General features: G+C 31.7%; 1 protein-coding gene across 1 annotated transcript; it reads left to right on the top strand.

Annotated features, from left to right (window-relative positions):
• The first annotated feature begins 997 nt into the window (after positions 1-997).
• Positions 998-9,750, top strand: LOC134283159 (uncharacterized). Its single transcript, XM_062765617.1, has 16 exons — positions 998-1,117; positions 1,677-1,856; positions 1,993-2,184; positions 2,351-2,530; positions 2,631-2,828; positions 3,057-3,290; positions 4,824-4,929; positions 5,388-5,628; positions 5,983-6,070; positions 6,185-6,264; positions 6,454-6,490; positions 6,955-7,055; positions 7,651-7,770; positions 8,456-8,601; positions 8,762-8,897; positions 9,653-9,750. The coding sequence occupies exons 1-16, from the start codon at positions 1,039-1,041 to the stop codon at positions 9,734-9,736; spliced, it is 2,202 nt and encodes a 733-aa protein (XP_062621601.1). The 5' UTR covers positions 998-1,038; the 3' UTR covers positions 9,737-9,750.
• Positions 9,751-12,445: the final 2,695 nt, after the last annotated feature.

Genomic DNA, 12,445 nt, shown 5'->3' with positions numbered 1-12,445 from the left:
ATTTATATTGATTTTTTTAATTAAAAATTTCACAAGTTTCAATATATTTTTCCCATGGCGTTTTCATACCTAGCACAACGAATTTTGTCTAAACATATCGTATTTTTAAGCTCACAGAATAACCATAAAAACTTAATTTTATCAATTGACATCTTTTTTAGAGAAAATTAATTTATAAAAAATAAATAAAACTCATTTTTTCTAAAGTACATCTATAGAGAAAAATCAAGGAAGACTCTTTTTGTATAGAAAAGGCATCAATGAATTAGATAACATAATAAAAATGAATTAAAGTTAAATGCACTGATGTAGAAAACATATTTTCAAAATGTTTGGTATCAAAGTTCCTTTTTGGAGTTATCTTACCTGTTGCCCGGGATTCAAAAACTTTGGCAAGTCTCCGCATACGTATGACTATGATAGCTACTCATTATTGGCTTCTGAACTGGACAAATATAAAAGAAGAAAACTAGAGACGCACACTATTTTATCAATATTTATAAACACAGAGTGAGATAATATATTATTGAAACACACAAATTTGTGCGTAAAAATATCAACTTTCAATACAGACTCTGTTGACGATCATATGACAATGGGTTGATTAGTCTGAAAGTATAAATTTATTACAAAAAAGTTCTCGTCATACTGACATCCTTTGTTCACGAATTATTATGTAACATAAACCCAGACCTTTGTTGTTCTTTTATAAGACAAAAACGGACATCTTTTTCCATCGGTCACTCCGTGTTCATGTCATGTGTTCCTTGTTTATGATTAGGGTGTCGCTCTCAGTTTAGTGCATATTATTACTTTAAAAAACCTGTATCTCTAAAACGTTTGAAAGACTCTCTTACAGGCGGTCCCTCGGCAAATCGTGAGTGGACAAACTACATAAAACCGGAAGTAAAAGTATTTTTCTCTGCATACATCACAAGTCACATGATGTGGAGGACCCTTAAAGACCACGCACGGAAACGCTTATGCTATTAATTAATATTATCAGAGAAAACCTTATATTTCAATTGATGCTCGTGAATGATGCTCTCAGGGTCTAAGCTTTTTATTCTATGGACCTACTACTGTGCTACTTTACTGTCAGTAAATCTAAAAGAACGTAAGTCTTTACTCTTTGCTAAGTTTTAATAGCAATTAATATAAAGCCTAAGTATACTAAACACACATTTTGTAGATGTATCAAAAAGTATTTCAAAGGATATGAACTGAGATTTTGTTTTGTTCGTTAGTTGTCAAACCTCCCTCTCAAGAATTTTCACTCGTATGGAGACGCTACTAGCTGAAGGTAGAAAGCTGCCATTCTTAACATTTACTCGGCACTTACGAGCATTGATCAGTGAGGGATCTTTTCCGTGTCAGCACCTACTGCGACACAAGACCTTGCTTTTATACGGTCTTTTCCGAAGGACCGATCTCCACGTCCCATTATTGGATTCGAACCCGCGACGTAAGAATCAACCCCTTACTTCACTACTCTAGAGCAGACTCCCTAACCATTGCGCCACACGGGCGACTAAAATAATATTAAGATTATTCTAAATGCAAATAATTTTGTAAAGTACATGAATCATGAATAGATAATTTTGTTTGAAAGGATATAAAGATATTAAGATTAATTTACATGCGAATATATGTATACTTTGGGGATTGTTTACAAGTTAAGTGTCAAAGATGTGAAGCACAGCAGTCTTCCACAAATGGACTACATTCTGCAAATAACGCTTGTGATGACGACATAGAGACATACTCTCTCACCATGGAAGGCAAAAACCAGACGTGGTCAATGACTCTTGATAGGGTACATCGAATCTACTGGATTTTCCTCAGCATTAGTTGTGGTATTGTGAAATATCATGAGCCTATGAAATATTACGTCGTAACAACTTAAACATTTGATTGTTGGCATGTTTCATATAAATCACCATATTCATCGCCAATGCAAGAAATTCACTGGTGTTATCTTTTTCCTTAAAGGAAGATATCATATCCACATACAACTGGACACATCTGAAATTCGAACTTGTAAACAGATTGAAAGAATATGCAATGTAACCAATCAAGCTAAAATTGTAACATGCCACCCATCTGAAGTTGTGTTTGGAAACAAAATCATCATCAGGAAAGAAGAATATGGTGCTTTACAGATTAACGAAGTTAAAGTAATTGGTATGAATTATTCGATCACTCGATGTTTGTCTTTAATACATTTACAAAGAAGAATGTGTATCATTAAGAAATCTAAGTTCTTCAATTTTTTTTATCCCTTTCCAAAGGGGACATTCCATCCTCAAATAATACTACGGATTTTATATTCATTTCTTTTCGTGGCTAGATTTTACAGCCTTAAACGAAACTCAAGTAAAAACCCAGTCTGTTGGACTCAAAGGGGAGAATGCTTTTGATGGCAATGTAGATTCTTATATTGTAACAAAGGAAACAAGTAATGCAACATGGTTTATGATAATGGAAAATACGTACGGTATAAAATGGATACTCATTTCATTGAGAGGAGGTATTGTATAAAATTGTTTCATTTAGATTAAAATTTAAGAAATCTATAGATGGAATTACTTGGATTTTCATTATTAATTCCTCATTTTGTATTTATTTAGGAAATTATGAATTGCATATAAGAGCTGAAAATCAGGTCCTTTCCAATGAATTGACACTTTGCCGCAGGTTTAATTTTCGTAACCCTTCTACAAAATATCAGTATATCGTAGAATGTGAAAGGGAAATGACAGGGAACTCAATCGTAATAACAAGGATGGATGAAGGACCAGTTAGACTATTTGAAGTACATCCAATAGGTAAATCGTCTTAAATTTAGCAGTTAAGGAGAAAATACTTTTTAAACTTTTATTCAAAAACTTTATATACACTTTTATTCGTAGTTTGTTTCAAACTTTCTTATTTACAATCAGATGTAACAATGATATGGAAAATGGTCAGCAATAGATTTCAAAATAGATATTCGATACTGCATGTCAACTACATTATATATTTCATGCTGTTAATAGTGATGAAATTTTTCGTAGTTTGTCCTGCTTACCATTATGGAATAAATTGTGCTAAATGCAGAAAGGCATGTGTTTCCTGTCATCCTATATCAGGTGTATGTAATGAATGCTTTGGATCTTTCTTTGGTGATTATTGTCAACATAGATGTCAGACAACGTGTCTCGAAACTTGTGACAAATTGACCGGAAGTTGTGATAACTGTACCGATGGACGTCAAGGAAAATACTGTGAACTTGAAATGTCTACAGATTGTAGGTTGCAGTTTAAAAACACCATATTAAATTAAATTATTTTTTTTAAATCTTACTTTGCTATCTTTTTGAATTGCAAACTTTTTAAAAAGCAGTTATAGTACATATTTCTTAGATTTCTTCATTTTTGCATGTAGTAATTTTTATTCAAATATGCTATTGATGGACATGTTAGAAATATTTCAACATTCAATGGCTTTATTAGCAAATACAAATGTACATGTATAATCTCTTGTTAAATAGAATGTTGACTGACGATTTCATGCAAAGCGATTGGTCTTTTTTTAAACATGAGCCCATCTCTCACGTTTTTTGGCTACGTCAATGTTTGCTCCGCTCGCGTTTTGTATTATTCTATAGAATTTTATACATAATTACAGTTCCTTTTTCAAATTCCGTTGCATTTAGTCTTCTTAGTGAAATATATTGAGATAACAAATAGTCTCTAAACCCAAAAGTCCATTAATCGATGGAATCTTTGGATCAGAGCAAACACGGACCTCTTAAATATCAGAGGTGGGAGCAAGTGCAGGGGGGGGGGGGAGTGAGCATCCACTTGCGACCGGCCATCCGCCGTGTGTCCACTTGTCAATTTCGGGAAAAACGAAAAAGATCCGTTCAAAATTTAATGTATGAGTAATGGTCTAACAATAAGTATAAAAACATCAGCATTTGACTAAATGAAAGATTGTATTTGCTGAAAAGGTCATTTATCGACCACAGAACTTACGAAAAAGAGACTATTTCAATTAAAAAGTTAGATATGCATTTTTGCAGACAGAAGATTTGAAGCGGTAAGCAGATCAAATTTCGAGCAGAACAAGTCTAGTACTGGTGAGATAGATATCCTTAAAGGTATTCCCTTCGTTTCAATAATATTCTATGATAATTGCATGTAGTTGACTCAACTACATACAATATTTATTATATTATACTGAATGTTTATACAAATACATATAACAGAGAACCGTGCGCGCATAAATTCTGCGCAGTTGCTATTTTTTGAAATATCACCTGTCGTCAAGCAATGTTGAATGTTGCTACGCAGGACGGCGTGACATTGTTATTCAGCGGGTAATAGTGTTTTTTTTTAATGTTTCGAGACGAATCAGATTCAAGTTATTTACTTGAAAGTATAATATTAGATAATACAAGATTAAAACTTCGGTCATATCGAAGATAAAGTGAGTTTTTGTAGCATAACTAAATCACTCCTCTTATCAAATTCAAATGTTTGATACCATTATATATTAATATTTGGGGTACAGAGGTCATTTTTTTTCTCTTTTGTATTATTTCTCTACAAAAGTCATGAATGCCGCTCAATGATTTATTAAGATGATCTCCTATTTCGAGGAACTTATCCTTGCAGAAATTAAACTTGTCCTTAAAGTTTAAACACTAGTTAATACATGTACAATGTACACATCTGTACATTACATGTTCAAAATCAATTTTTTGGGATGCTTGAATTGCCTTTAATTGCCTTTTTCTAATAAACACATGTGCGTTTAAGGAACAAATTTTTTAAAGACAGAGATGATAAAGAAGATCCCAATCAATTCCCAATCCTCCTGGTTGTTCTGAGTTCCTTGGTTGTTTTATTACTCCTGGTTATCATTTTTCTCTTCTTTACAAGGTAATGTATCTTTAATTTGCAATTTAACATTCAATTTAATATCATATTTAAATAAACCTTTTAGAAAGAATATATAGTCAAGTTTTTATTAATAATAAAATTATGATGACAATTTTAAACTCATGTTGTCCTAATAATTAATTTTATGCATACTCTACACATATATGCAATTTCATTTCGAAACTTTTTTCGTATTAAAGTCATTTTATGTATTATTTATTACACAGTTAGTACCACAAAATTGGAAATATAGATAATGTAGTCGATTGAAAGATAAATAATTTGAGAAACCTTTCTTTATTCGGGTCATAGATTAACAATTAAAAATAAAATCTTTTTAAGGCACATCACTCATGAAATTTGTTATATCAAGGATTTTTAGAAGTGTCATGTATAATCATCTTCATTTAATTTTAAAAAATGCTCTCTTGGAATTATTTTTTACGTAATAAATGCAGGTGGAACAAAGAAAAGTCTAACAAAGATCAAGAAAATGACTTAGCATTAAATCTTCAGAGATCAGAATCGAGAAATGAGTCGGATCTAGAGGAGATTCCTCAAAACGAGGCTAATTACGTAGAAGAGGAAGTCGTTGTCGTCGAGTACAGTAATCTGACATCACAGAGGGTCTGTTTAGATCAATTTATAAGAGAAATGCCAGAAAAAAAGAACAGTGGTATACTAGAGAAAGAATTCGAGGTACGCTTTAATTTATGTCAGCCTATTTATCTATTCTTTATATAATACCTACTGACAGCATTTAATGTTTGTAAATACACATTTTCTATGAAACATATAGACATGTAATAGCAATCATTAATATTATAATTAGTGGCCGGGGTTGCTCAGAAACTAAATGTCACTTTTAGTTTATCCTTCAGACGAGTCCTTCAAGTATTTATGCAACTGTTTTTGTTTTCTTTCCCCATTTTATGAAAATAATTGTAGGTAGAGTAAATTACTTATCAACCATCGTGTCTTTTCAGAAAATAATATTTAAGCGTGAAATTAAATCCTGAATTTATTTAATGAATCATTTAACTGTAATCATAGGACCTTCCGAAGGGATTATTGGAATCTTACTCGGACGCACTTAAAGCTTCGAACAGGAAGGGGAACCGATACAAAGGAATCTATCCCTGTAAGTAAATGATTAAAGTCTCACAACTGTGATATTTAAAGTACATGTTTCAGATCCTTCAGTTGATGGGGGTCGAACATTTAATTTTGTTTAATGTGTATTTCTTCTTTTCAGATGACTACAATCGTGTAAAGCTCGATCACAGATCAGAAGCTAATGAGGATGGCGGTTTTGTTAATGCTTCATACATTCATGTAAGTATTTAACGATTTTTTTAAAAAGATAAATTGCAGGAATAACAAATGCGTTTATTCCGAAAATTTTCAAACACAATTTTAAATATTTGGCATTTAATTAGCGATCCTTAGCACTCAGGAAGTACTTATTTTAGTTGTTGCTGTATGATATATAAATGGTGTTTCAATACTAATGTTTTATTTTAGGGTTTCAACAGGGAACAAGCCTACATTGCTGTTCAAGGTTAATTTTAAGACAAATTTCTAAAAATAAACTATTCAAGTGCTTCAACTTTGAACATTTAATGAGTATTTGTCAATTTGTTGATATTTTAAAGTTTTTAATAGTTCCTCATGATAAATTGAGAACATGTAACATTAATTATGAATGATCACGTGAAATACTGTATGTGTACTTAAAATAGCGGGGTTCATATTTTAGTGGCTTTTGCGCAGACGAGGATGCGCTAAATCATGAAAACCGCTAAGCATTCATTTATAAATAGAAATATATGACACAAACATGTGTAGCGCTATTTCATGGATATGCAAATAACTCCATTTCCATTGATTGCGCTAAATCTTGAATACGCTACATTATGTACACGTACAGAAATTGAAATGAAAAAGAATTTAAAAATACTTTGCTTTAGATCACTTTATAAAGGTAATAAGAAATGATTTATCAATGAGCTTATCAATGAACAGGTCCTTTCAATCCTAAGACATTAGAGGATTTTTGGACGCTAATATGGCAGAATGACTCGACAAGAATCGTTATGTTGACAAACCTGTACGAAGGAGATAAGGTGAAGGTCATCAGTATTACTGAAAACAGTTTATGGATGATCAGTCAAAATAGATGATGCATATATTAGAAGCTTTTAAATATATTTTTGATTTTTACCTATAAATTATATATAATTATTGCTGTTTTTCAGGTCAATACGATGATTTAGACACCTGAGGAGTACAATATTGTACTTCGAAGGTGGCTAAATCATCATATTCACCGCAAGAAAACAACAATAACAGTTTTGATATTTATTATACGATTAAATGATAGCAAACTCCTACAAGACTCCATTTTGCCTTAATTGAAAGTTTTAACGAGAAAATTCAACAAAAACACATTGTACCAGGAAAGATGGAACAGGAATAATTCATCATATTGACCTGCAATAATTCCTCATATTGACCTGAAAGGTCAAGTGCAGGTCAATGTAACGCAGTATTCTTCTAACATTGTTGGATCCCGGCCAATCAGAGAGAGGGAAATTATGCAATCATATAATAACAGATAATATACACGTTATATTGTTTATTTATAACGCATGACGATACTTTTTGATACATGTATATATGAATTTCCTAGGATAAAGAATAAATTTTTCACTTTTCCAGATGAAATGTCTGAAATACTGGCCAGACAGTGAGCTGGATATTGGTCCATACACCATTACACTGGATAAAGTGGATGTGTTTAACAATTACGTACTACGTTATTTGATCGTCCAATATCAGGTTATATGTACAACTATTTAATATATTCTAATAATTAAATTCCAATATACTGTAAATCACTAAATTTTCGCGACACCTTTATTTCGCGAGATAGTCATTGTCTCTTGATTAGCGAGACAAAATTTTCACGAATCGTAGTAACTGCTCTATATAATCTTAAAGAATACTATTATACGCGATAATTTAATTTTCGCGAGCACACTGTCTCGCGTAATTACGCGAAAATAAAGTTCTCGCGAATAAAAAGTGATTTACAGTATTCGATAGTGATCGTGTTCATGTACCTCCACTTACGTATTTTGTAATTCTTTTCTCGTTTATCTTATAAATGAAAGGTAGTTCAAAAAAAAAAGAAATGAAAAGGATTTTTTTTAAATCATTGTAATTTTTACAACAAATAAAAATAGGACTTTCAACCATGCCTGGATTATTGTGAGAAAATTTGAATAAAAAGAGTCACTTTAATTTTCTGTGCTCCTCTTGCTTGCTATTAATACACACAATATGATTGAGCTGATAACGTTCTGGGCATTATAATAAATAGAAATACAGAAGTACCGTCCCAAAATGCTAAATTCAGCACGAATATCTCCTTCGGTATATGGCCCAAATTTCTCTATAATTTTCATCGCATTGTTACACATGTGATTACATTTCACTCAATTACAATTTAATTATCGCCCAGGAAGAGGAAAAAAGAGTGACACAGTTTCATTTCACCACGTGGCCTGACAACTCTGTCCCGGAAGATCTGACTTCACTCATTTGCTTCAGGAATTTAGTTAGGAATGGTATGACGTCATCAGACGGACCAATTGTTGTTCACTGCAGGTATTCAACAAAATTTTGAAAAAATTCAACAATAAAATGATTGATTGAATTCAACAAAATTTCTTGAAATATTTTAAAGAATAAGGACAAAACTTCTGTCTTAGAACTTTGAAACGAAAATAGAAAGACTTTTGTTGATAACAACTCCAGTTTATTTTAGTGCAGGGATAGGAAGGACAGGGACATTTATCGCCCTTGATTATCTTTTGGAAGAGGGCGCTGCTGAGCAGACGATTGACGTCAAAGGATACGTAGCTTCTCTTAGACATCAACGGGGGAAATCTATACAAACATGCGTAAGTTTTATCCTCTCTTGACATTCTATGTATTACAAAAAGTACGCCTCACTAACTGAAAATGTTTTGCCATACTTAATAATTCTTTATTTTTATTTGAACGAATACATATACTATTTTTCTAAGCTGGATTAATTAAATAAACCTCACTGTTTTAAATTATTTCTCCCTCTTCTTTTCTGTTTCTTACAAAAATTCATTAGATCTACTAGTATATGAAGTAACCATTGGTATTTCATTCCTTCTATATACGTTTATACTTTTCTATTTTTGTAAATACTTTTAGGAGCAGTACATCTTCCTGCATGACTCATTGAAAGAGGGATTCACAAATAACAGCGTTCACAGGAGCGGTTTGTCTGTACTTTAACCCACCGATTACAGTTTTTTTTTGTCTCTTTCACATTACGTGTATATCTAGTAGGAATTTGAAGATTTTAAATTTTCAAATGCCATCCATGGCTGCATCGTCAATTTACTTATTTGGTCCTTGATCATTTGTAAAATGATTTTATAAATACTCTTGCCTTTATCAGGCTTTATTGCACACACAATTATCTCACTTTTGATATAGAGATGCTTGAGTTTTTCTGACAATATATATTGTTAGGTAAAATTGAAACTAGATGGAAAACCAATGGGTACCAATTGCGCTTTGTAATATAGTTTTGCCTGTTTTTATATTTATAAGTAAAATTTGTGCAAAATTCATGCGTTATAGAAACTTGCTAGTCCTTTTATACTCCCACTTTTAGGAGCAGTACATCTTCCTGCATGACTCACTGATAGAAGGATTCACAAATAATAGTGTTGGCAGGAGCGTTTTGTCGGTACTTTAAACACATCTGTTTCATAACTGTGTATTTTTACTCACCTGAAAAAGACTTAATGGTAATCTAACAAATTTTTACTTTTCTATCGTCCGCTTCCGTCTTCTGTACATTTACACATTTTCACTTCTTCATGCAAGAATATATATTGGTACAAAGCAACCTTTGGTGAAGAGAAATTTAAATTGTAAAAATAAGGGCGTCCCCTCAAAAGGGGAGGAAATGCTCTACGTATGAACAATCTCAAAAACGAGGTAAATTAAAAAATCTTCTTCTCAAGAACCACTGACTGAAACTTATGTGGAAGCAAGTTAATGAAACAAAAATATCATGACCCCCTGGGGTTAAAGTCACAATATCAAAGTTTTACATAGAAATATATCCACTGTGCCAGAAAACAAATCTTATGTCTAATGCTTCTCATACTAATTGTTAGTCTATTACATGTATTTATACACTGAATTGTCACAATATGTTTACAAGGGGGAATTTCCTGATCATGACAAAAACAGAAAGGTGCGATTCGCAGGTGAGCGATGTGGCCCATGGGCCTTTTGTTTTTATAAACGTTAGTCTGTAGTAGAATTTATAGCAGATCCACTTGGAAGTTTTCATAAAACTGCTTCATCCAAGGTGATGCAGTTCATTTATAACTCTTTTTTATTCATTTCTTTGTAATTTGAAGATCATTGTTCTGGGCAATGTTGAAGGTACAGTCAACTTAAGGACTTATTGTATTCATTCTGAAATGTATATGATGTTTAATATTTTCATGATTCTCAATGTATTTATTATTCATATACATAAAAAAAGAGAGAGAGAGAGAGAGAGAGAGAGAGAGAGAGAGAGAGAGAGAGAGAGAGAGAGAGAGAGAGAGAGAGAGATTTCCATGAATGTATTATAAATGTGCTTTTCAATTTGATTTAACTAAATTGCTTTTTACTTTGATTATATCTTTTCCTATACATGTATATTAATGTATAGTTAAGTTCTATTAAAAAGACTGTGACGGTGGATTACACACCTTTTAGTATGTAAAAATGAGAAATGTTGCAATAGTGAGTAAATGTACATGTAAATGTCTGTGTTCATAGTTTTCACTTATAAAATTATTATTTTTTATTATTTTCAAGAAATGATAACGAAGTAATAAAAACTAACGATGATATTGCATATAGTTTTTATGTCCAATTTAAAAGGTGATATTTTAAAAATTGTACTTTTTTAGAAATTGAAATAAAGGATATAGATTTTTTAGAAAGTTAACTAATTAAAAAGAATTTTGTAAACATTTTGTCTTCACCTTTGTTTCAAAGTTTTCTGGTTGTTAGTATAAATATGTCAAATTTTTTAGAATCTGTAATTTATGCAATGATTACTTTTTTGTTTTTCTAGTTTTTTTTTCTGTCATGTCTATAAATTCTTTTCGTTTGTGTGGGATATCAACAACCGTAATTAAATGGACCGTGTAATAGAAACATAAGTGTAAAGTTAGTGCAACTTAACAAATAATCATTCTCTCTCTTAATATATTGTTCTTTCACCATGGTGGACTTTATGGGAAATACAAATAATGTGTGTCAATTTGACTTAAAATAAAAGTTAGTGATTCTAGTGAACTATTTCATTTACAACATATTTTTATTTATAATATTAAGTTTTTATATACAAAAAGACACATATTTATGTCGTTATGAAATAATTTTAAACTCTAATTCGTCTAAGATTTATTTCATATTTTTGTCTACAGGTATGAGAAATATCCATTTTTAAATTTCTTTTTACATTCAGCAATTGTCTAAACTAAAATTTGTTAAAAAAGAAATTACCTTTCTGCTTGAAAGATGTTTTTTTTCGGAGTCACGAAATCAATTGAATCAGTTTTATTATTGGCCATTCTCAAGTGAAGATCAAATATACAATTATAAAAATCATAAACATACAAATGACCTCTCATAGAAGCCTAACATTAACCTTATTTCCCGGTTTGATGCACCGTATTCGGTTCCTGATACATGTACGCCGGAGGAGGGGGGCCATGACCTACAAATAACGACAAAAAGGCTGCACATCGTAAAAATGTATGTTAATACATGAAATTGCATTTTATTCAAATAGGCTAAAATATCATAAAATAAATACGAAAATTTACTTGAATGTTGACCATGAGCATGAAGAGGGGGAAGTGCGTTCGGACGATGTTGTAACACCCCGTTATTCTGATGTGCTCTATCTTCATGTTGCTTAAACTTAAGGTGTACAGAGACACACACTGTTATTCCGATCACTATAGCAACGGCTAAGACCCCGCCCACAACTCCACCTACAATGCTGGCTCCTTCACTGTTAAATTATTTCAAAAAATTTCAATTAAGTACCTCTGAAATTTACATAGAATTATGTCCTGGGACAAATCCATGAGGAATATTTTTTGTCAGAACCATTCATTGCTATTAAACACATTATCGATAAAAGATGGAAATAAGTTTAATTTGACTTTAAGGTTTGATGTACATTTAGAAGCTTCATCTCCTTGTCTTAAAAGGTGTTCATAGATCAGTAGAGCATGTTATTACTTTTAAAATATGCGTATGTAGACAAGACCTTGGAATGTTTGATCGCAACCTACATGTATGACAATGATTTTATTTGCTTTATACCCACCTGCACTTAGATTCACAGTAATATGCCCCAATATTCATATCGTAATAGCAATAT

Source organism: Saccostrea cucullata, unplaced genomic scaffold (assembly GCF_032062105.1).
Source record: "Saccostrea cucullata isolate Sc308-1 unplaced genomic scaffold, CSIRO_AGI_Scuc_v1 ctg3961, whole genome shotgun sequence".
NCBI lineage: Eukaryota > Metazoa > Mollusca > Bivalvia > Ostreida > Ostreidae > Saccostrea > Saccostrea cuccullata.
This window is presented reverse-complemented; position numbering and strand designations above follow the sequence as displayed.

Bases quoted from the DNA above. Each gene is read 5' to 3' on its own strand.
- LOC134283159 (XM_062765617.1), top strand. From the start codon at position 1,039: ATGATGCTCTCAGGGTCTAAGCTTTTTATTCTATGGACCTACTACTGT. The intron at 3,291-4,823 runs GTAGGTTGCAGT...AATTTTTTAAAG, and splicing joins ACTTGAAATGTCTACAGATT to ACAGAGATGATAAAGAAGAT. The intron at 6,071-6,184 runs GTAAGTAAATGA...TCTTCTTTTCAG, and splicing joins ATACAAAGGAATCTATCCCT to ATGACTACAATCGTGTAAAG.